This window comes from Vanellus vanellus, assembly GCF_965231255.1.
Source record: "Vanellus vanellus genome assembly, chromosome: 3".
Classification (NCBI taxonomy): domain Eukaryota; kingdom Metazoa; phylum Chordata; class Aves; order Charadriiformes; family Charadriidae; genus Vanellus; species Vanellus vanellus.
This window is the reverse complement of record NC_138907.1, coordinates 59586643-59611846: the sequence shown is the minus strand read 5'-3', so window position 1 is coordinate 59611846 and position 25204 is coordinate 59586643. Positions and strand designations below refer to the sequence as shown.

The following is a 25204-nucleotide window of genomic DNA, read 5'->3' as shown; positions in this document are numbered from 1 at the left end:
TTTCCATTTCAGAATGTTTTCTGGAGACAAAACTATGAGATTAATCTCTTGCTGTTGCAATTATATAATTATTACTGTGCATTTTTGTTAGAGCAGTTGAAGCTGTTAAAATTACTAGGATAACTTGGTGATCTTTCCAATAGTTTGTCTGTCTCAGAAACAAACAAAAAAAAACCCAACACTAACCACAAAAACTACAGCATTTGTTGGTTGAGTTAAAAAATGAAAGTCTCAAAATACAGAACCAAAAATGGCAGCGAGAGGAGGGAGAACGTCAGCTGTGGGAAATTTTACTTACTTGGGGATAGTGTCAAGGGGTCAAATTCTTGTTTCTGAGCTTGCCCTTCTATGGAGTTCTTACTGACTCTTTAAAAATCCCCTTGTCTTACTGAGGGAATTTATTGGGTTCCCTACCTGATGTGAGAAACCTGCAGTCTGTTTTCCAAGGATGCTGTTAAAACGCTAGCATAGCCATGTGTCTGACTGGGTGTGGGGAAGACCCGGCATTCAGCATTGTTGAACGTGTGACAGAGCTGCTGTTAGGACTAGAGGTGTGCTGCTGCAGCCGAATTTTGCTGGGCATGGCTTTGGCCCTGACACAGTTCAGAATTAGGGTGGATGCCACCTTGCTGAACTACAAGCCCTACATGTCACTATTTTAAAGGTGACCGTAGAGTTTTGCCTCTTGCTTGAGTGAATGGCACTGATGCCTGGAATGCAGACATTTGACCTAAAATTTTGCCTGTGTTAAGGTTTCAGTATACATTTGGAGGTGGTTAGAAAATGAGGTATCCCAACTCTAGATAGGTTTGTGTTTGATTCACAGGGCTGTATTTTTATGAGAGACTGGTTTCAGTTGACAATGTAAGCGGAAGGTATGCGCAATCAGCATATTAACGTTACGTGGAGTATTTTTGCCAGAGTTTTAAAAACTGAGACTACTGTGTAAGCTCAAATTACTAATAACTGCTCTACATTCTTTTGAGGCAAGGAGGAGGAATCTGAACTTTTGAACGTCACATATTCCCCTAGAAGCTTATCATACTTTAGCCCTAGTGTGCAGCTAAGAAACACAATCCTCTTATTCTTTAACTGACCTGAAAAAAAATAGCGGTTTTTGTTATATAATAAGATTGTTGTTTGTTACAAGGTATCTGTCTATTGCATTTACTGTATAAAAATAAGGTAATAGAATCAGTTTACATTTGTGTGTAAATCCTGTGATCCGAGAGATACATGGCATAGAAGATTAAACTATTAAGTCCATAAAGAAAAATATTTTGAGTTGCTGTTCATGGGCATTTATAGGGTAGTCCTTAGTCTGTATATAAAAGGTGATTAAACATTTTTGGCTCCAGATACATCTTTAACTACCAAATCAAAGGCAAGAATAACTTAAGGAGGGATACCAAAATAAAATGGATCCATTTTAACCTTGCTGAGATAGATGCTAAACTAATGGGGACATTTTTGACCAAAGCCTTGAGTAGAATGTACGTTAAACCAGGTTGTTCCGAGAAGTTCGATCCTTCTCTTGTCATTTTAAACCCTTTCTTAACTTTGTATTCTGTCTGCCCACCGAGAGCCAACTATCACTTATTATAGAAAGCCTTTTGATGAGCTTGTCAAGCTAACATCTCGAGGCTTGGGAGGGTGTTACTGTATTAGATGCACAGCATTTTTAGGTCTTATGTATATATGACAGAGGCAGATAATTTGAAAATTCAGACACGCACAGGAACCATGTGCAAATTTTCTGCCCTCGTGACCTGTTGTAGGCTGAGAACTACTGTGAATAAGAGCTAGTCAGCTAGTACTTTCAATAGTTTGCGCTTTGTAGTGTGCATTTTTGTGAGACACAGAAATCACTTGAACTAATACTATACATTAAAATTTGGGGAGATTGAGAGAGAGAGGTGCTAATGCATCTGGCCACAGAGTAAGTGAACTGATATGACTACCTCTGAACAGTGACAGACTGAAAACAAAATCTAGGACTCCTGGCACATTCTCCAAGTTATAAATATTAAAAAGTGAATGATAATTAAATATTCCTTTCCTTCTTCTTGGCTTTTTCCTGGCATTGGCATTACAGTATTAATGACAAGTGATAACAATATCTTTCCCACTGGAATGAAACACACTTAGCTTGAAAGAAAGTCATATGGTTCGGATCTGATCTGTTTTGCACAGTTTAATCTGTTGTTGCTCTCTAAATATGAGGCTAATTCTAAGAAGGCTCTGTGACTGTATCCATACCCAAAGCTCTTTTTAGTGTTAGCAAAAATGAACATACATGCATGTGTTTAATGTACAATGTATGTATATGCTTTCCTATGTTGTTATAATTTGCATTTGCAGTAAAAGGGTCCTTACATGTTTCCATTTGCTTAGATAATGAGCTATATTAAGAGTGCCAGAGCTAAAATAATGACATACTTAATAGTAAACCTAGATCAAGTAAATTCCCAAGAGGACCCTGCTACTCTTAAGGGAAACTGAATTATCTGAATTGTTTGAATTTGTTTGTCTCTTCCTCACACCTTTTAGGACCTTGTTTCCTGAAAATGGACGTCTGAAAAGAACAGAACAGCTGATGATGATAGCAAATGTTGATCCAACTCTGCGTCCTTTTCAGCTCTCCATGTCACACTTCAGAAATCTGTGCAATACCTACAGGAAAATGTGCGATGAAGACCCAAGCCTTTTTGTGTACAATTACAGGGAAGAACTAAGGCAAAAGAAGATGATGAGGTCTTTACATAAAAGTACCAGTCAGCCCCAACAGATTGAAGAGGAAGATCAGGTGTAACAGCTGTAATCAGCAGCAGACTGATTTTTTTTTTTTTTTTTTTTAACTCCTTGGTCTAGAGGTGCTGATTAAGTAAAAGGAGGCATATATAGTCCTACATCCATGCAGGTGTGGAAGAAATACTTTTGAGAAAGTGGTGGAGAGAGAGGGCTTTCCCTTTTTTTTTATTCATTCTATTCAGCTGTAGATAAAAGTGAAAGAACAGTCCAGTTACAAGGTGCCTACAGGTTCTTTTTACTTCAGGGGAATAGCTAGAACACGTACTAAGAACAAGGTATGTTGTGAGACATGTAATTAGGTTGGGATACCTCTGAAATAGTTGAGTTTTATATGAATGAAAGTGCGTTATTGAAATGTAAGGAAAAATACTTTTCATACTTCAGCATGTAAGATGGTGTTTGGGTTTTTGTGCTCTTTTTATCCTGGAACATCCTACTGTGCAGAGCAATTTAAAAAACAAAAGCCAAAAAACTCATGTATAAATATACTCAAGTGACTGGCTTAAAGGAGGATAAAGTGTGCAGATTGCCTCTTAAGGTCTGCTAATACTCTTCTCATTTATACAAAAGCAAAGAATTTGGGATTTAAAGCTCCAACTAGAGAAAAGCAGCATGATAAAAAGTAGAAAACATGGCTAAGTACAATACTTATTTGTCTTTTACTGTACAGGCTGGTAGAGAAAATAAAAAATACAGTCAAATAAAAGATTACAGGCCAAGCTTTGTTTTTGTATTTACACATATGTATAAAGTATAAACAGCATCTTGAAACTTACAAAAATGAAATTTCTGCACTATTGTGCACTAAAACACATTAAAATAACTTAATTCTGCTTTAAATAAAGCAAAAATGAAAACCAAAGAAACAAAATGCCCAAGGTATTGAAAAATTCGTTTTGCAATGCTACTTTCCATCGTAATCCCCTCTGCCACCCTGTAGCACCTTTTCCACATTACTTAAAATAATAATGAGAGCATCCTTCCCTTACCCTCCCCCAGAACACTACATCGTCTTAATAACTGCTTGAAAGGGATGAACTAATTTACAGACCTTGGTCAACTTAATCTATTTTTGATCCACAATAAATTAAAATAACTTAAGAATCCTTTACAGCTGTTTTTGTGGAAAAAATGTTATTAGTGCACAAAATCAGATAGTAGTTTTCCTGCAGCTTCCATGAATTTACTAGTTTTAAAGCAAAATAAGTTTGTTGAATTTTATGTGGACTTCAAATGAATATTTTAAATATAGTGCTTAGAAAGCTAAGATTTCCCATGCCTCTCCACAGCTTCATAAAAACAGTCCTCATTAACTACAGATGTTAAACTCTGGACGCTAAATTCTCTCTCTAAAATAGAGTTCAGATCCAGTTGTGCAGCATCAGAGTGACTGTCAAGGGACTGGTGACGTTCTTGCATTGCCATTAAAGTTCCTCTGTTACGCTTTGTGCTGTTTACTTTTCTCTTCACTGGGCAGAAATGGCCACGCACCAGTTTTGGATGCTCTCCTGTCTCGAAGCCATCTCCTTCTTCATTTTCAGCAGCCTGATCCCGTTCAGCGTCAGTACTTGGTTCCTCTGAAATCTTCAGCCGTTGGAACTGTATTTCAATGTCTTTCGTAGGGCTGTCCTTCTTTGGGCTCTGATAGTCATCATCGTCGTCATCATCACTGAGGATATCAGATTCTTTGACAAGAATGTTAGAGAAGTCAGATGCGCAGCTCTGTGTGTGTTTATCGGGAGATGAATTCTTGGGCTCCTGTATGCTCTCGGCAGTGTGGCAGCTGCTGCTCTGAGTACTGCTGCTCAGGCTGCACTCGTCGGAGTCCTGGAAGGTGCCTTTCCCCGGGTCACCGTTCCATTCGGTACTGGCTGAATTCTTCAGTACCCTCAAGGACCTCGTGGAAGCTGTGCAGTTGAAAAAGGCAGTTTTATTTTTTCAGCAAAATATCAGCTGTTATACCGTCTGTCTCAATATCCTACTTATAATTACAGCGTACATAGTCTCATTTGATAATCATCCTGGGTCAAATGTGTCAGCATTCTGATACCGACCGTGCGATCCTGTGTCAGTTTTCATTCCACCTACCCCAGGGCTATATGCTTGCCTTCATGTGAAATACATACAAAATCCTCCAAAAGCTGTAGTAATGATTTACACACATCTGCAGGAAAGCAAGATTGATTCAGGCACCTCAAGCACTGGAGGGCCAGGTCGTAGGCGGCAGTTGAACTGTCCCAGTTCCTGTGATGTTAAGGGGATTTTACAGACAATTGAACGATGGAGAACTTGAAACACTAGTAGCTACTCATTTAACGAAAATGTCTGAAGCCTGTACTTAATTAGACTATCTGCTGGGATGCAGATTTAGTGCACTGGAAGAAGCAAGACCCCTGCCTTTTGCCAGTTGTTTTAGCTTTAAATATTATTAGGGCTGAGTTACTAAAGGGAACGCAGAGGAAAGAACGCTAATACTGCATGCCAAAGGGAGTCCATTTCTTCCCAGCAAAATTAATTTGGGCCTTATTAAATCTTCCCCCTAAAGAGAGCTAATGGCACATCACAGTGGGGGGGGATGGCAAGCTTGCTTATCTGGTCTAGCCCTCGTCATGCACTGAGTTATGGAGAAACTCTACCAGCTCCCCAGCCAGAAAGACAAATGGGATTTGTGGGTCTGGCACATGACACGCTACGTCGTCATGATAATTGCGAACCTTCTGCCAGCTCTGGAGTCCACGCTCTACTTTTCAACTTTGAAAATGTGTTTCTTACCCAGTTTGGCTGTTGCAGGTATGCGGTTCTTGAGCGGAACAAGGCGATCTTTACATGTTTTCTCCAGCGGTAGCTCACATTTTATGTGACGTCTGAAATTCTCCCGCAAAATAGAGCGGATCACCTTCACGATGTTAGTCTTGTTCTCACAGTCACTGCAAGTTTAAGAAAACAGATAACCTTTTTCCCCTCTGAAGTAAGATGCTGTAGGGATAAAATCTACCCACCTCCTTTCTGCTGATGTGCTTTAATGCAGTGGTTTTTTCAGTAGCTTGCTTTAGTAGTAGGTTCTGCAGCTAACATCTTTGTGTTAGCCTTTTTGCACACATTGTGTTTTGTGATCGTGGTTACTCTCCCTTACAGAAACAGCCTGCAAGGTAATTTCTGCACCAAGGGATCACCCCTTAAGTGGTCTTTATCAGAAGGTGATTTCTGCTAACCAACTGAGAGTCTGATAAAATCCGTTACTACTGAACTGGAATTTATGATCACATGTCTGTGCAGATTGCTGACATTGGATCACTGCGCCAAATTCTCTCCCATTTCAAATTATTATACATAATGCAGTTAAACACTGGCGTAGTGCCTGGATTCAAAGAGCGAGAGCCGCATTAGAAGTGCTGATGCAAAGGTCCTGTGGGGGAAAATATTTGATTTTTTTAAATTCTATTAATGTGATTCGTCAAATAGAACCTCCACGTAAAGCTTACCTGCTGCACAATTGAAAAATTGTTTCTGGCCTGCCTTCTAGTTCTGACTTTGTGTGAATCAGTTCCCAGACACAGCTGTTCTCTGTTCCTGCGCATGGAAGGAAACGTTATTTTTGTATATACTTCACAAAACGTTTGGCATTAGAAAAACCAGTGTAGAGCTCCTCTTCTGAAGGCAGTGTTAACATAGGCATAGGTGGATCCACAGAAGATCTCATGCGAGGTGGAACCCAAAGGAAACTCTCCTGTTGCAGCAGCCCAGCCAGTGCTGCTTTTGCTAAATTGACCTTCTCTCTTGAGAGTTGCTTTCCCCATTCTTAATGCTTCTCGCTGCCTTCCAGCCCTAGAAGGTCCTCTCTCAAGTGTGCAAAACACTAAACACCTAGCGACGCTTTACAGAAGATATAGAACTGAATAGGATCATGAAGATGATAAACTCAAAGGGCAAATAAGAACACAGCCTACTACCACAAATTACACAGTCAACTTTCCTACATTTGGAAAAACACAAGGGTGAGCACACACACAGCATAAGGGTGTCACCAGGACGTCAACCATGGTAAATCACCTTCCTATTCATGATGTCTTTTCATTGGGGTTTTCCATTCTGTCGTTCCTTCACATCATGTTGCACCTTCCTGAACTCACAGAAGAAGCCAACATACCAAATGAAGAAAGCCTGTTAATGCATCACGCCTGTACCCCCTGGGTACAGAGACAACAGTAGATACTGGTTTGTCTACACCTGCCTGTTTCCAGAGGCTCCAGAAAGACATAGGGAAGAAAGCAGCATTACTGAATCCCAGAAAGCCTTCAATCCTAAAGTATTCAGTGAAAGGGAATTACCTGCTGTGTTCCCCAGTCGAACTTGAAGAGCAGATAAAGGAATCAGCCAACGAAATTTGAATGGATCCAAGTCACCGTAATTATGTGCAGCACGAACATTAGTAGGCTGCAAAAAGAAAAACAACAAGGATATTTCTAAGAAGTAAAAGTGAAAAAGTGGGGATTTTTGTGTTACTCTTAAAAGACCTGCCTCTGAAGAGAAGCTAAATTCATTAGTCTTTTTCCTTCAGTACCCTAATGTGCACTTGCAAATGTAGTTGAAATGGCAATAGACACAACCTTTGGAATTTGTAATTGCTTCAACTTTTAAGAGCACTTGTTTCTAATGGATAAAAATAACACTTTGCATATAAGTACTACTAGGGAACAAGTGTCCCGTGAAGGAACCAGCAGACTGTTGATTAGCAGAATACATTAATCATGTAGCTGCTGCTGCTGCTGCTTTTAGAGCCCTTCCATCTGTTATAAGCATGGTGCAGCTCTTCACCGCTGGACCACTGGTACTCAGCTACTCACTTGCTACTTGACTTCAGCGTTCCAGTTTTGTAAATGGGGACAGAGGAGGTGATGTTAATAATGTCCCTTTTCCTTTCCTTCCAGGGCGATCAAGGGTCTATAAACAGAGGTCTTTAACCTCCACGCTAAGGTGGGCCATTGTAAACACCACCTGGAAGAATTAATGATTCCTTTATGGTACTGTTTCACATTCCACCTGACAGAATTAACGTGGGGCTCACACAGATAAGATGCTGCTGCTTACTAAATAACAGAAGATATTTATTGCTACGCAGATACTGAACACTTGTTTTGGCTGTGATAGCTAGAAGCCTAGCAAGGGAAGGTGGCATTTCACCAGTCACTCCCCCTTCAACACCGGTATGGTCCATCTCACACCGCAGCAGGATCCCGTGCATGAACACCCACCACCTCCATTGATACCAGACTTACCATTTTCTTTTTCAGTTTGTAGTTCTCCTTATACACCAGTATTACAGCCCTCTTAAAAACTAAAAAAGAAAGAGAAAAAGGAAAACTGTTAACTACAGGTGTAATATTCCATGAAAATATTATCTTGGAGAAGCTGATGATTGTAGTCACAGGCATGTGAAGGATGAGATATGCAAACAGATTGAAAAGCACCTGCCCAGTATTAAGATGACAACTGGGGTTTACATCCTGCACTTGTTCATGCAATGGCAGTATTCTCTCCTCAGATTTTGTCCTGAACATTTAGGATGAAGCCATTCTGCTTCTTTATTCTGAAACTACCAGCAGCCTGTCTCCTGCTACATGAAGCAGTCTTCACGTAAATAAACACAGCAGATGTAGGTTAGATGTGAAGGTTCAGATTTTCTTTTTGTAATCGGTGGATGTCTTCAAGTGGTGTGAAGGGCCTATAGCAAGAGAGGGTTGTGAAAAAGGACACAGTCTGTTCTTCCTGGAGTTCAGCATTTCCTTAGTTGGAAACTCAAACATCTCAATTCCTGCTTTTCCATTTGCAGGAATTCACGGGCTTCCACCACATCCCACTGGAGCAGCTCACTAACGTTACCTAATCTTCCAGCCTCCCCAGGGAGGCAGAGACAGGTTCTCTCTGATCTGTAAGGAGGAACAGAAATACGGGGGCATTGAAGCTGCAGCTGAACTACGGGATGGCTCTGCAGAGAAGTCCTGGATCCCAGATTGAACTCAAGGGCAGTATAGCTCTATCCTTGCTCATGCACCCACGTTTCCTGCCAGTGGAAGAGGAGAGGGGCAATGGTACACAGTTGAGTCTCATCCCTACAAGAAGCCAGGATGCAGCCATAGCGAGCACAGCATTTACCCCAGAGCTTGGCAGTTTCCCTCAGTTCCACACATTAGGTGCATTTTCTAAGCTGCCCACGTAGGGTTTGAAGTGAGAATAAGACTTGGTTTCCCAAGCGGCAGACGAGTGGTCTGCCATTCACTCATACGTGTCCTGCTGGGAAGCGTCTGGCATACATGGATCACTGCACACCTCATCCAAGAACCTGGGAGGTAGCTCCTCTTTGTTCTTCAGTTAGAAGCATCCCCTCCCCTAACCTGTCATGCTTCCTGAGGAAGGAATGCGCGACAGCCCTGAGAAAGAGAAACTTGTCTCTTGTCAACCTGAGTTGTTCTGTAGGTGTTTATACAATGACATTTTAAAGAAATATTTTTTAAAGAAATGGACAAGCGTCACTGGAAGATATAATTAATTAAGTAATTATTACATGATTAATCACATATATACTATTAAATAAAACTCTTGGATGAATGTTCTCATTTCCACGTTCATTTCTCAGGTTAGAATAATCTGGATGGGGATTTCGATGCAGTAGCTGTAAAGCAGAGGTTAGCCTAAATTCCCAAGAGTAGAATAAATCACCATTTTCCTACCAGCCTCCTTTGACAGCTTGGTTTAGCAGATTGTTCTAAAGAGAATATTGCCTCTTGAAAATCACTGATTTCCATAGTTTACATACAGGCAGGAGAGCAGTTGAGGTTGGCTCACAGAGCAAACAGCAAACAAACGAATGGAAACTTTCACTTCTCATATAACTATGTATTTTTTCAGATGTAAGTCTACCCCAGATATGGCTGCAGGGAAAGGAGGCAGTGGCTTTCATCTTGTGAGAAGATTTAATGTGGTAATCTATAGACTTGAAAGAGCACAGAGTCATTAAGGAAGACACTTACCAAACACTGTAAGTTCAAGGTCTTTTCTTGCTTTGCCCAGTGACGGGAAAGGATTCAGCCAGGAAACTGTAGAGTGCATCAGAAGTTCTCCCATTGAAAGCTCTGTCACCTGTATTAAATTATAACAGCAGATAATATAAACAAACAGTATAAATACATACATCAGGGCTGTGATCCACATGTGAGTAAAATGTTAATGGTACGCATCAATAACTTGAAGGATCTATGTTTTCTGTATTTACTGTAAGTACAGAGAAAAAGGCAGAGAGGTCTATACTATGGCAGGAAAAGTGCGAGTAAATCCCCTTTTCCAAATAGGTGACAACTATAAAAAGTAATAGGCCCTAAGTTATGGAAGAAGTTCTTACTATTAATAACTTCAAAGAATATAAAGTTGATCTGATGATCTGTCACTTACACATAGCCAGTTGTGAACTGGCTGATTTATTAGCTGTAGGTATCTTTAATTTTTGTACAGTAATTAGCATTAATGACAATGCCAATGGCAGAATTAATGGAGGTCTTGTGTTCTGAGGCTGCTTTCTTCTGTGGGACACAACGTAACACTGTGAAGAAACTCCCAGGCTGTCAAGTTTTGTTTCCCCATCAATGATAGGAAACCAACAGGGGCGATTTGGCTTTTACTAGGAGGAAATAAAACAACCAAGATGGCATTTCTCATATCTGATCTTCACCTTTACAGATTTGATCTGCTTAGTAATCGTTTGATGTAAATAGCTAAGTTGAGACCTTGCTGCCCCAGTTCCGGGAGATGCATGCACGCAGCCTGTTTAACTAATGGTTTTTGCTCTGACAAATACCCGTGGATGCCTCAGCACTGGAAGTGTAGAGAATGAGAATAACAGACCTTAATATGAAATCCCTCAAATTGCCATTTTCATTTATACGGGTGAAAAAATATCTTAAGAACTTAAAAACTCTATAGCCGAAAAATCTGAATGCCTTGGGGCATGGATAATCTCTGCAACATCTGAGAAGAGAAGGATTTTTCCTACTGAGAATTATGTCTACTCCTGCTTGCAATTCCTGTCAGCCCAGAAGGCGGCTCTGGCAGCTGTCTGAAAATTTTACCAGAACCTACTGACAAAAAGAAACTTGAGAGACAGATATGAAATGGAAGTCAAAATACTAAATGGAGAATGGAGAGGAAGCCCAGCACAAGTAAGTTCCCCAAATTACCCCAGGAGGAGATAAAACACCCAATGGCAAGTGGGATAATGCTTCAGGAGTGAATAAAACACGTTCCTTCTCTTACCTCCTTCTCGGTTCCACTTTGATCTGCAACCAGTTGGTCAAACACAGTGCCATAATCTTCATATATCTTCTGCATCTCATTGATGTGACTCGCTACTTTTTCCATTGCCTTCAGCGCTTCTATAAGGTTTAAAAATTCCATAGACAGCTACGTAATTCAATTGTATTTTCTAAACATGACATTTTTTATTGAATTCCACTTTAGGCAGGCAAAATGATGCAGCATTCCCAAGGTTTGGTGAACAGAATTCTAGCTTTACATTGGTGCTTTCTCATAGCAACAGTAGAAGTTATGCTGCCTAATCAGAGTAAGTGAAAAATGCTCGTCTACTGTGTTAAGTGCCTGAAAAGGCTGCAATAAGCATTCCAGTGACGAGCCCCCAAATATATGAATATTCCTATCAACGTGATAGTAAACACGGTTAGGTTTTACCTCTTGTACACATCGGGCCACCAGGATCTCTAGAGTAATCTACACCCATACTAGGACAAGTCATCTGATGAGCTTTAATGGAAACAAATTGCCTTTGGCTTAGCGCAGAACAGCCAAAGAAAGACAGTGCCGAGCTGTGCAAGTTCCTCACGGATTGCAACCGTGAAATTAAATGCTGGCGGCCAGGTTTTGTTTACATGTTGTCCTCTAAGCAAGAGTGACACTAGATTTCATTAGACTTTTGTGTTAATTCAGAAAGGAGTAGGAGAAAAGCACTTGGTTTCCCCAGTCCTGCCAGCTCTTAATGGTGCGGCCTTTTAGCCGTTTGGCATCCATCCTGACCTGCAAGTCAGTCACCCCCAGCCTGGTCGTAAGGATAAGGGAGCAGTATGAGAAGCTCCCTTTGAAGTCAGTAACAGCCTTGTGACTTTTTGCTGGCAGTGTATTTTGCCTGAATCTATTTTGTTAAAATGACAAGCAATCCATAAAATAAATCTCTAGACTTCCATCCACCAGGTGCTGACAGAGCTGAACTGGAATTTGCCAGGGTGAAGTCCCAAGCATGCGAGCAGAGAAAAGCAATCAACTCTAATATATATTAGACAGAGAAGTCTTTCTTTGTGGGAAGACTGCAAAGCTTTGACACAGATCCCTTCTATGCAAGCAAGAGTGACAGCCAAACATCAAAACCCTAAAATTTCCTTCTGTGGTGCTGTTAAACTTTGACACATTTCAATAACTGAATAACCACCACAAGATGGAGCTTTGGTCAGTGTTTCCCAAGTGGGGAAAAATACCCAACAAAAAGCCAACCCTATGACCTGACATGCTCTTGTTCAAGAATTGAGGAGAAAGACCCCAGTCCTATGTGTCACGGCAAATCCTGGGCATATCGACTTCTCAAAGGGACTTGGACACACCAAGTAGGATTTTTTGCTAAAAGCACAAAAAAGCTACTTATTATTTTTAAGGAGAGGGAGGAAATTTTCTCAAAGTTTTGATGAATTCTGTGATATCTACCAGAACGGCTACCTGCACCTTCAGAAAGGACTAGAATAAAACTTAACTCATATTCATTCCTGTAGAAGAAAGGCAGAAGTTACCTGTCAAATGATAGTGCTCCTCACTCTCGTTGTCTGTCAGAGACACCAGCTCTTTTAAAAGCAGAGGATATTTTAGCACCCTCTGCACAGGCTTTATGAGATACGACTCCAGTGTAGAAGAATGTTGCTTTGTGGGATTTCGAGCATCCAGAAAGGCCTTAAAGGCACTATCTGTTTTGGCTAGATGTAAATAAAAGAGTTGGTCAGTTGAACATGGAAGGCATAGAAGCTACAGTAACTTGAACGCACAGAACTGCAACTTGTAACCAGCACCAAAAGCCTCACTCTCTTCTGTACTTCAAACAAAGCAGTTTACACTATTCATTTCATAATCATTTCCTGCGTTAAATAACATACATAAGGGCTAAGAGAGCAATTATATCAAGGTGACATTATTCCGCAATATAATTTTTCCACTGCACTGCAGGCTTTTTCTGCATCAAATTTATAAAGCGATGGCAGAGGAAGTAATTCCTAAGTTATTCTGCCATTTTTTGCTTCTTTTTGGAGGATGAACAGGATCTGACGATGGCACAAACTTTTGAAAGGTGTTTCTGTAGCTACTCAGGCTACTGCCTGGATGTTACAAAAGGAATCTTATCCCTTCAGTTCTATACCATACTTCAGCAGAACCGCAGATCGTAGCTATTCCTATTGAAAGATACCCAATTAGTCCTTGCTTTGTACCGGTATTCTCTGCAAGTCGACAGGATTTGTTATGGCAGTTCACTGCAGTTTGAAGTCATGCAAATGAATTACAATATTGAAGACGATAAGTTACCTCTCTCGAGAACTTTCTGAACTTTGATGTGGTTTGCGCAGAAGCCACTGTACAGCTTAAAGTGGTCAGCATAATACAGAAAGGAGCCTCCAAGGGAAAACAGCAATTTCTGAAATCAACACAATCGAAATATTAATTCATTACTAGTATCTTAAATAAATGTTCAGGCACATAACGCAGAGGCTTAACGCTGTGATTTTTTGCTAGATTTCTATACATATCCTATATTTCTATACTTATTCTATATTTTATATATATATATATATATGAAAAAAATCGTGAATATACTATTGGTAGTAATGCCAGAGCATTTCTGTATTTTTCTGGGTACAGAGTTCAGCCTATTTAGGCAAAGCCTGCAGTCTTCTCCATCCTCCCTGAGCAGGTAAGACCACTGCAGACACTCTGTCTGACTGTATCTTCCAAGCAGCACAGGAACAAAAATCAACAGACACGTAACAGGGTATCTTGTGCTGGGAAAAAACACGAGCAATAGGAAGCAAGGCACAAAAGTGCCAAAGCACGAAGGGGCAATGTAAAACAAACACAGAGGACTGCTTTCCAACTGCTTTCCTTCTTTCAGGCAGGTGGTAATTACGAGGCACCTCTGATGCTCTTGGATGAAGGGGAGGTTGGGAAGATGTGGGAGGGACTGAATCACAAGGGAGATGTTTTTAGAAAAATGCTTCCCAAAGCAAAGATAAAAAAGAGGAGTAGTGAGGGAGGAGGAGGGGGGGGAGGAGGAGGAGGAGGAGAGCAGCACTCTCCCCTGTTTTCAATCAACGTTTGCTCCACAAAAGGCAGCAAGTGTCCAGGAGACCTGGCAGCAGTTGTGCCTGGTCTTGTGACCGCGACACCATCTCCGGGGAATCTACTTCTTACAGTTCGGGCAGGTACTGCGTGGTGCCACGGTGAGCGAGACAGCACAGCAAGGGCACAGCCTACAGCCATTTACACTGTGTAGGCCCTCTTCTTGGACCTCACAGCACGAGCAACTCATGCAGCATTTAACAGGAAAAGCTCTCAGAGTCTGTGGTGGGTGAACTGGGCACAGCGGGGAGGAGCACGGCAGGGCAGAATTCAGCCCAGTGACAATAACCTTTCTACACAGGAGTTCTGCATCTGCTTTGCTAGTTTATAGCACACTCAAAGTCTACGCTGCACCTTCCATGTTTCATCTTCTGCCGCGGGAAAGAGGAAGATCAACCTCTTATCTTTCACTGCTGAATAGACGTCTGTAATCCAAAGTAAAGCTTCAAACGCAAAAGCAACCGCATGAAACTTAAGAGTTCTTAAAGCCAGATTTTCACAAAGGCTTGCAGGCGCACTACCGAGTAGTAAATGATGAAATATTTACCCGGAACTGGGATGGCGTTTCCAGTATATTAAAATCTGAGGAAGAAGATATTCCGTCTTCAAGGGTCTCCAAAAACACCTTCTGGAAATCCAGCATTTCTGGCAGACTGCCGAACAAGGACTCCATCTGCGAAAAACATCAGGCTATGAAGTACTGCACTCCACACACCTTACAGTGGTCTTGCAAAAGTAGTCCACTAAGGAGATGTGACACACGAAGAGGTTGCAAAGGACAATAACTTCTTTGTTGATACTTTTCAAATGATTTTTATTAAAAAAAACAAACTTACAAAAAAGCACAGATTTCTTGGGAATTAAGTCAGAAGAACAATTACCATTTAAAAAAAGAGGTGATGCATGAACCAGACAGAAGGGCACTGACTGGTGTAATTCCTATTACGTTCACTGTTTGCCTTTTCTCTTGTGCTCTCAGCAATGAAAAACCCAAATGCCAAGGTCTTAACCCATAAAAGAATGAAAAGCACATCTTTCAGTTATTCCCTCACCTCATCCTGGGTAAGGAAGGTTTCGTTCTGAAGGGGCTCCAAGTATAGCTCGAAGAGGCAGCTCAAGTCCTGCAAGAAACAGAACTCCTTCACTTTTTATGTAACAGTTTGAAATTGTTCTTTATACGAGAACTGTGGGATAGGGGTAATTTTCAGGAATGCACTAGAGATATAATTCCTTTCCTGTAATAATAAAATCACCTGCGTGTTGTTAGCACTAAAGTGATTGCTAAATTAGACACAAATTGATTTCAGTGTAACATTTTTGTTTCATCTTTAAGGCTTTACAGCTTGATTATAACAAATTATATTTTAGTATAGCATGAGGAGAAAATGTTACAGATGATGGCTTTCTAAAAAGTCCATGTATATGAACAGCATCAAATGTTTTAATCATGCATGTTAGATAAACCATATAAATAGCCACTCATTTAAACATCGGTAGTAATAGCCAGAAGGACATGTAACATTTTAAAATCCTATTAGGTATTAATGTATTCAGTTATGTTGTTGGGGGGACATGATTAGGAACTTTTTCAGTCACTTCTTCAAAGAATTGGTGCCACTTTTGAAGACTTACTATCCCACACCAACAAACACACGATGGCAGGGCTGGCGCCCACTGCAGGGCTCTCCGACCCTGAGAAGAGAAATGGCAGGAATTCTTATGGAGAAGGAATAACGAGCATCTCCCTGAGCGCGCCACAACGAGTACATGCAAGCTGCCAGGATTTTGCCTGGTGCAAAATTTCACGCATGTCAGTGACCTCCAGGGTCATGCCTTTGCTCAAGCAATTCCTCTATAAGAAACGTACATGGGGGTTCATGTTCTGTAAACCTTCCTCAAGGTTTACAGCATACGGCTGTATTAGTGTATCAGTGGATGTAATAACACCAACAGACTGAAAGTGTTTTCTCTTCTCTTCCATATAGGTTATTGCAGCCAGTACCAATATCTGTAAGTATGTGTTTTGAGGTCCAGCAAAGTAAATGATTCCTCCTTGATGAATGATTCCTCCTTGATGAGTGAAATCAATGTCAATGAATCAATGTCAATGAAATCAATGTCTTCGTGTTTCTTTTGGCATCCAGTCACATGAATTTGGGGTTTATAAAAAGAAGAGACACACATCTAACAAATTATGGACTTATCAGTCAGAGGAGAAATAACATATGTGTGATGCTACAACCAACTGGAATTGTGCCTTTTAGCTTTGCTGATTCAAAAATAATTATGCACTGTTATCCCCAATTAAACTTTTTTTTCTAATTTGTAGGAGACTCTGTTCTGTTCTTCTACCAGATTTATTTTCATCTTGAAAACTATGGAAACATCCCCTGGAAAACCCCTGTGTTAACGTACTGCAGGTAGCCCCACAAATTACCACTCTCCAATATAAGTACAAATTGACTAGAACTAAACCTACTAGATCAAATCCTACAGCCTCTATTACCGGAGAAAGCCTGTTGAAAACAACAGGAACAATTAGATAAGTGGACTTTGACTTTGTAGGTTATGGCCCTTGTAGAGGGCTGGTTATATAAAGGTAAGCATGAAATATGTTAAGACCACCCACAAATCGTGGTGAGCCTCAAAACCAAGGCTGTAGCTAGCCAGATTTTATTTTTTTTGTACCTTGACATAAGATTTCTCGGTGTCCATAAGTTCTTGGATGACTTTCCTCAATCTGTCTGCGTCAGAAAGGTGGCGAGCCAGTGGCCGTGGAGGGGGATCCTGGTTGTCCTTCTGTCCTTCCATACTGCTTGCCTGGACTTCTTGGAAGTTTCGGCACAACGCGCTGATCTGTTCTGTGCTCTGTTAAATAAGAAGAAAGAGACAAGCGTGAGTGTTTTAGAACACAAGCTGTACTACAATTAGTTTTCAGTTCCTCAAATTTTGCTCTTGTTCCAAACTGGGGGGCCAGAGCACACCATTGATTTTTGTCAAATATGTTTCCTGATAGCTTTGAACAGCTGCAATTTATAGCAGATTCAGAGCACAGCAGTAAAATGAAGTGAAAATTTTCTAGTGATTTTTCCAGTGCAAATTATTTTCAGTCTTCAGATACAAGCCTGTGGGATGCAAAAGATGAGGGAGCACTCAGATACAGACTTTGATTCTTACGACACTGGCATCACACTGTTTTCCATCTCTCTTATTTTGCAACACTCACTGCATCAAAATAGAAAGAATTAGTAGGTGAAGATCTTTTACGCATCCAGAATAACTGTTTTATTTGTCATCTGCTACCTATATTGTGTTGCGTGTTTTTTTCAAACAATGAGAGGTGGAGCTGAGGGTTCAGATTCCAATGTCCTTGGTTGTCAAAAGATGTTTAGATGCTTTCTCTCCAAGGAGACAACCACGTATCAAGATTTTTTGCTTTCAAACCCGGCAAGTCTTTAGAAGAATGATAAACATGAAAAAAAAAAACAGAAAATTTTCAAGCAAGGTAGGAATTGGAGATGGAACGACAACAGTTAATCTTACAAGGCAAAAATGGAAGAGCAAGAGATTTTTCTGACACTATGAAATTGTTGTGTAGTTTGCTCTTGCATGACCATCACTAGTATCCAAGAGCAACTTTTGCAGGCGGTAATCTTTAATGCTTAATTTAAAAATTATTCCACTGTTCTCTTTCTTATATGACATTTTCCTGAAAGCTAGAATATCGCTACCATTACTCAATTCTACCGTAACAGTTGTCAGTATCCACCTCTTTATATTACATAAAACAATTCTTCTGCAGCGCTTCTGTCTTTCGGACACTCTCTAAGATACCGGACAGTTGCATATGCTGTGCCATATATTATCTTCTACTTAGTGAATGCATTCAAATGAGGATTACATGAACGCTGCCTTATTTCAAGTGGAAATCCTGTTTCAGTGATCTTGTTTCAGCGGAGAAATCAAGACATGAGCACATTTCAGAACTGTCTTATTCTGCACTGATTTCTTCCACACGCTGTTTTAAGTGGTCCTTTTTGGATCTCCCGATTCACCACTGATTATCTGTGTAGCTAAGTTCACCAGCATACTAGGTCACCAAATAAGCAAATGTGAAAGTTACTCTGAAACAGAACTAAGCTCTACAAAGCCTTCTGTAAGGTGGAGGCTAAATGCACTAGCAATATTAAACCCCAACCATTCGTGTACAAAATATAGGTATATCTCTCACACGTGTATGATGGAAATGAATGTTAAAATGTCAAATATTTGCCATGTAGTCTATATTACCCTGTAGCTTCCCAGCCCCCAGTTTTGAACAATGCCACCACCCTAATAAAAAATTGTTACTTTCCTCACTAATATGTGCAACCACCTTCCACAATCCGGTATAATGACACCTTACAGGACTATGAAATTTAGATACATTTTATATTTGCAACGTTTATTAGGACCCAACAAAATGCAATGTAAACTGAATGGTGTTTGTTGGAATTACAGCTGCACACTGATGGAATACATTTAAAAATCACAGTCACTTTGTGCCACTAAAATTGACTAGCATTTTGGAAATAAACCACAACTTAATTTATGAAATGGGGGGAAGGGTGTATTTTAAAGCAGCTTCTAAATAGCTGAATGCCAAAGTACTTGAGTTTTGTTTCCTCTGTTTCTGATGTCAGAAAGTTTTGTATTTGTATCAGAATGACTCAGATTTTACGTTCTCTACAGCTCAAGGTGCGTGTGGGAAGCTTGATTTACATCAACCTGATGCCTGATCAAGGACACTAGATCAAGGATATGACACAGCCTATTGAAAGCGAGTCATAAACATCATCATCAGGCAGTTGTACACGGAGGAGTTAGAAGTCTTCTATTCCTCCTCAACCACCTTCGCACGTAGGGCAGGCAGACATTGGGGAACATGCTATGTTCTCCATTCCCCTTCAGTTTTGGGGCCAGAGCTGCATCTGCCACCAAGAACCACCGGATGAGAAAGCATATGGAAATAGATGATACAGCTCAACATAAATACTATTCGAGCTCCTAGGCAACATAATTTTGGTGTCAGATGTTGTTCTGCATAACTGGCCAAAGCCCAAGGCACGGGATTACCCTAAGGTACCTCTCAGCCATACTGCCGACAAGTAGTGATTTTTATAAATTTTAGTATGTTCCTGAACAAGTAAGCACTTTGTGTTTGCAAGTCTGGCATTAAAAAAAAATTGCTCTCGTCTTGCAGTACTGCTTGTAGGCTCTGGTCCTTTCTCACAGCTTTGCTGCTCTCTGTCCTTCCCTTTATGGGAGACTTTCAGACTGTGCAATATCCTGACCTGATTCTCATTCTTGGTGTCCACTGTGGGATCTTTGTTTGGGTCAAAGCAAGTACGAAATGCTGCTTGATCACAGGACAGAAGGATTTCACATTCCCTCTAACACATTGCATGGACCGTAGAAGATGCAGAAACACATTTTACCAATGAAACCACAAAGTGTACATTAGGTTCTGGACCAAGAGCCCAGTATTCATGAGAAACTTCATAAGGAATAAATAAAGAGGAATAAAATCTATTCTTGCTTTGTATTTCTTCCCAAAACTCCCTTACCACCTGGGTCAGGATCTCCATCTTTTCCCACGCTGCTCTGGATGCTACTTTCTGTCCCCCACACTACACAATGTCCTGCTCTATATTATTTTTGCTGCTTAAAATAGATCTTTTCTAGAAAGACTCTAGTGACAACCCCTAAGAACTTCTCTTTTCTATCTTTTATGTGTGGGCACGAGAGGGCCGGCCTCCACCCTGTTACTGACTACAGCTGGGATCTCAAAGCCACCTGGGCATTCTGGGTGTCAAAGCAGAGTTTGGCAGTCCAGTGCCCTTAGACCAAGATGTCTCAAGAGGAGCCCCAAGCTGACGCTACATACACCCTCCATAACCGTGAATTAAGGTGGGAATTAACCCTCAATTTGCTCTGACAATGACATTGCAATGGTTAACACAGGCAGATACATCTGGTAAACTCCTTAAGCGCACAGCTTCTTCTGTTTGCACAAGGCCAAGACTGTCGGTGCTAAGCAAATCGTAAAGAAATTATTTATGCCAACCTTCATAGTGTGCAGCTCATCAGAATAAAAACATCGAAGTTAGCGAAAAGAAAAGCCCAGAAGACTGACTGTGGACAAGGCTGCAAAGTAGATGGGTGCAGAGAAAAGCTGAGGAAAGCAGACAGTGGAAGCAACAAACTTTCTCCAAAATCCATCACTTGAGCTTATGTATGCCACTTTCAGTAATATTTATAGGAGACTGCAGGCAGCTTCAGCTTACCTTTGGCCCTGAACAGCAGACAGATGAGGCTAAAAATCCAAAACTTTAGACTAACAGTGCTAGATTTGAATGGCAGAGTTAGGAAAGACAACTGGCGCTTATGAAGGGTTTCTAGAAAAAAACAATACTTGCATTCCAGGGAGAATGAAGTTAAGCAGCACTGTACCGTTCTATTGGCCATTTTCACAGATTTTCCAACAAAGCCGTAGAAACCCTTCTACAGACCTAGCAGTCAGGGAAACAGCCTCCTGCCCCTTCCTCTCTTGGCCTCTAAGCAAACTGAAGGATGTGTGGAAGCAGCCTTGAGAAACTTTTTTTTCCATCCCTGCATGTTTGCATCTCATAGTTAGGTCCGACGTGCTTTGGCAGGGAGTATTCCCTGTGAGTGAGGATTGCTCACAGTAACCTTAGAAGGGAAAGTTCCAGTCCACATAATTGTCAGCGTGACCCATAGCAGTCAACCACCGCAGTGGTGCTCAGCTTGTCAGATGGAGATGAAGCACATGCCAACTTCAATAGTACCCCTGATAAGAAACACTAGAGACTATTCCTTTAAACTGAACAAAAGGACACTCTTACAAGGAACCTCCTACAGATATTCTTTGCTCCTTGCAGACAAGCATAGCATCATTTGAGGCTGTGCTATCCCCATCAGAGTTTAAAATCTCCATAAAATTAATTGGTGAGAAAGCAGAAGACGTTAATCAGCAGTGGTTGAGCATTAGCAGAACAATTTCATGGCTACCCTGTGACATTCTACTGAATGATACTGATTGAGCGTAAATGCTGCACAAGGTCAATTAGTGTTACGGTGTCTCTGCTCATTGCTGTTTATTTTACCCTCATTTATACACTTCATGTACTCCATCAGTCGGTCAGGGTTTGTTTGAAAAAGTAATGGAAAGGAATATTTTGAGTAGGCTTAGAAAACTCTACAGGCTAAGAAAGACTCCTTGGGAGGGTTAAAACCATGCATGTTCTTTGATGAGCTCTCAGATTCCTGTACCCTTGTGCAGGACAGAGACCACATCTACGGGGTGATCACCAATCTTTCAAATTCCTTATCCAAAGAGGAAGCATGCTCAGAAAACATCCTGCAGAAACACAGTAGTCTTGTACCCTCTAAAAACGAACAGCTAACAGCTCAGCTCTGCCTGACGTATGTATTTCCAGGAAGACTGAATGCACCAGTCAGCAGAACAATTACATGGGATTTTGAGAATTGAACAACTGGCCAGAGACCTCTTTACATCCCTCACTTTGTGAAGAAGGAAAGTTTCTGGAGATGTCCATCACTTTTCCTTTGCCTTAGGAGATGCTTCTTTCCAGAATGAAGGCAGCCCTAACAGCTGTCGGTTTTTTGACCGACATAGACTTCTCTGTCATCCTCAGACTGGGAAGTACTTTGTAACCAAGCAATGTAAAAGGCTAGAAAGTTGCAGGCTTTAGCTTCCTTAAAGCCCACTGAAAAAAAAGCTGCCTTATGTTACACACCAATACGGTACGTGCACTCCTCTAAATTGTTTATTGACTGAAAAACGTCAGCAGAGTTTTACTGAAAACTGCCTTATGAGATTTTCACCACAGGTATCTGGGCAAGACTGCTGCCCAGCTTTGGGCCACAGAAGGTAAAACAAGGTAATACCCTCAGTCACCACTTATCACAGTATCACAGTATGCTAGGGATTGGAAGGGACCTCAAAAGATCATCTAGTCCAATCCCCCTGTTGGAGCAGGAACACCTAGATGAGGTTGCACAGGAAGGCGTCCAGGCGAGTTTTGAATGTCTCCAGAGAAGGAGACTCCACAACCTCCCTGGGCAGCCTGTTCCAGTGCTCTGTCACCCTCACTGAGAAGAAGTTTCTTCTCAAATTTAAGTGGAACCTCTTGTGTTCCAGCTTGAATCCATTACCCCTTGTCCTATCATTGGTTGCTACTGAGAAGAGCCTGGCTCCATCCTCATGACATTCCCCCTTTATATATTTATAAAGGCTAATAAGATCACCCCTCAGTCTCCTCTTCTCCAAACTAAAGAGACCCAGCTCCCTCAGTCTTTCCTCATAAGGGAGATGCTCCACTCCCTTAATCATCTTAGTTGCCCTACGCTGGACTCTCTCCAGCAGCTCTCTGTCCTTCTTGAAAGGTCCTTCTCCTTTGCTTCCTTCTCTCTTCTGGTCCTTCTCCTTTTTTTCCCCCAACTTCAAGGCCACACAGAACACAAAACTGTTCCCGACTGACACTGCTGAAATTTTAGGGGTCTGTTTTATTTTGCTCTTTCTCTTGCATGTCTTTTAAACAAAAATACCTTTGCTTTAACAATGTTTGAAGCATTTTGATTAAAAGCACCCGCTCAGATCCTTCATAGCAATAGGCCAAGCATAGTTGGAGTTATGATTTAAGGAGGGAGAAGCAACTCCTCTACACTGCACTGATGGGGCTTTGAGCGACCTGGTCTAGTGGGAGGTGTCCCTGCCTGTGGCAGAGGGGTTGGAACCAGATGATCTTCAAGGTCCCTTCAACCCAAACCATTCTATGATTCTATGATTTTGAAAAGCTGCCCTACCAGACACTGCCAGACCACACAACAGGAGAGGAGCTAAGGATAAACTTTGGTTTTTGAGTCAGAATTTCCCAATTTCAGGGACATTTACATTAGCAAAGTCAGCCTGTTTCAGTAACGCAAGTAGGTGTCACTAACCTTATTTAGAACTCTCCAGTACAGTAAGAAGAGGGGTTGATGACCTCATAACTCTTTCCTGACAGCACAGGTCAAGGCCTGCAATAAGGCTGAAGGCACGGCTGTGTGAAACAGCTAAGATATAACCCACCTGCCATGGTGCCCGAGCTATTAATATGAGTTGTATGGTGGCAAATCTTCCCTCTCAGCTGCCACACAGAGAGAGATGCCCGTCTTTCTCCCTGGGTATAGAGCAGGAACCGCTGGTGACTTAGGTGCTGGACTGAAACACTAGTTATAACCCAAGTCACGCAGCAGGGATCTGTGCCCAAGAACCTGCGTCAACCAGGTCCCAAGGACCAGCAGCTCTCACTGAGTTCATAGATGCTGTGCTCAGCATCTCTAAAATCAAAGCCACCTGACCCAATGCATACCAAAGTCAAAGGCAAAGCAGAAATAATTTCCAGTATGGAAGGTTAAATCCCGACCATACTAAATGTAAAAATGAGAGCATCAGGCAAAGAAAGAGAGAGGAACCTTTACAGCCCAGGTCACAAAAAGGAGACTCTTGCCAGCTAATATCAAAGCACACAAGGCAGATTTTTCTCAAACCTTGATCTTGTGAAAATATTGTCATCCTTCCCTTCCCCGTGTCCTTGTCCTGACGTTGCCAATCTTGATTCATTATGCTCAGGTATTTTTCTACCACCTGTGTAATATATTCACAGCCTTCTTACATTCCCCCGGCAGTACCTTGGCTCATATATCTTTTTTCCTCCCTTTTCCCACAGTCCTAAATTATTAGCCAAAAAACAGAGAAACAGTTGAAACATTCATGCTGCAGCTATTTCCAAATTTCCCTGAAGAATCTTGTTTTAACATCCCACTTCTTGTCAAAGTCTGGATCATGACTTTGTCCTTTCTCTGACAAGACGCGAGAAATAACTATTTGCCGGAGCCCGGCAGCAAACAGTGCAGGCAACCAGCCCACCCTTCCCTCCCCCAAAACTTCAAAAAGCCCCAAATCTTTTCCCATGCGGCGCGCTGCTATGAACTCACCCACCGACTACATGCTACCAGAATCCGTTATTTGATTATCGACGGCGGGGCGGTCGCTATTTATCAAGCGCAGACGGGCTGGGGCGCTGGCGGCAGCCCCGTCACCCACCTTAGCCTAACGAAGCAGCACCCCCCGGCTTAACCCACGCCGCTGCAGGACTCACCGCAGAAAACATCCTGTGCAGGGAGCCGTACGCTGCCGCTGCCTGCTGCTGGGTTTTGCGAGCCAACGCTAAACTCTTCGCTCTGGTTTTACTCCTCCGGAAGGCGGGCATTGCGGCTTGTTGAATACAAACTTTGCCAAAGGGAAAAAGGCCCCTCGGAAGGAAGGCACGGGCGCCGCGGCCCCCCCCCAGGAGCACGCCTCCCCTCTGAGCTCAGCTGCAGAGGTTTCCCTTTTGTGCTGATTAACGAAAATCGGAGACGCTGTCGACGTCCCGGTGGAACGGGGCTAAGCAGCGTACGAGAGCGCAAACAGAGCTGCCATGCCTCCCTTTGGTACTACAAACGCGGGAAAACGTGCCAGATGAGAAGGTTGTTTTTATAAATAGCTCGATGTAGTGAATGCAGGACAAAGTGCGGTTGTGGCAAGGGAAGATGGGCTTTATCTCCCGGGAAATGTACCTGCCTCTGTGCCCATGAAATTTACTGCATCAACAAAACATCAGGTGCTTTGAGAAAATTAGCCAAACACCTAAAAATATCTAGAGGGTGCTGTCTGCCCTGAAGGTCAGCATGAATTATCAATGGTACTGATGCTCTGTCAAGGGTACGTGCCGCTAAACGGTGCCGCATACAAATGCTCTTACAGTGATAAAATGAAAAACAAATAGGCAGCTCTCCGGATAGTTTCTTTACAAAATTGTGCTTGTCCTTTGTTTGCATTTTTTAGTTGTAATTA

At 41.7% G+C, this 25204-nt stretch overlaps 2 protein-coding genes across 3 annotated transcripts in view; one reads left to right on the top strand and one right to left on the bottom strand.

The window, feature by feature from the left end:
- TFB1M (transcription factor B1, mitochondrial) overlaps window positions 1-4017 on the top strand; it is a 28644-nt gene extending 24627 nt beyond the window's left edge. The window contains exon 7 of one of the 2 annotated variants that reach the window (XM_082481875.1): window positions 2551-4017. In XM_082481875.1, the coding sequence (XP_082338001.1) occupies window positions 2551-2812 (262 nt within the window). In that variant the 3' untranslated portion in view covers window positions 2813-4017. The remainder of the gene's footprint in view (window positions 1-2550) is intronic. The other variant, XM_082481876.1, reaches the window with a different exon arrangement.
- Window positions 4018-4055: 38 nt separating this feature from the next.
- The window catches only part of TIAM2 (TIAM Rac1 associated GEF 2), a gene marked incomplete at its 5' end in the record, with an annotated part of 94298 nt that continues 73149 nt past the window's right edge, over window positions 4056-25204 (bottom strand). The window contains 12 exons of the mRNA XM_082481874.1: window positions 4056-4718; window positions 5584-5738; window positions 6294-6381; window positions 7140-7245; window positions 8088-8146; window positions 9840-9948; window positions 11116-11234; window positions 12651-12830; window positions 13432-13540; window positions 14789-14914; window positions 15294-15362; window positions 16930-17109. Coding sequence (XP_082338000.1) covers window positions 4075-4718; window positions 5584-5738; window positions 6294-6381; window positions 7140-7245; window positions 8088-8146; window positions 9840-9948; window positions 11116-11234; window positions 12651-12830; window positions 13432-13540; window positions 14789-14914; window positions 15294-15362; window positions 16930-17109 — 1944 coding nt within the window. The 3' untranslated portion in view covers window positions 4056-4074. The remainder of the gene's footprint in view (window positions 4719-5583; window positions 5739-6293; window positions 6382-7139; window positions 7246-8087; window positions 8147-9839; window positions 9949-11115; window positions 11235-12650; window positions 12831-13431; window positions 13541-14788; window positions 14915-15293; window positions 15363-16929; window positions 17110-25204) is intronic.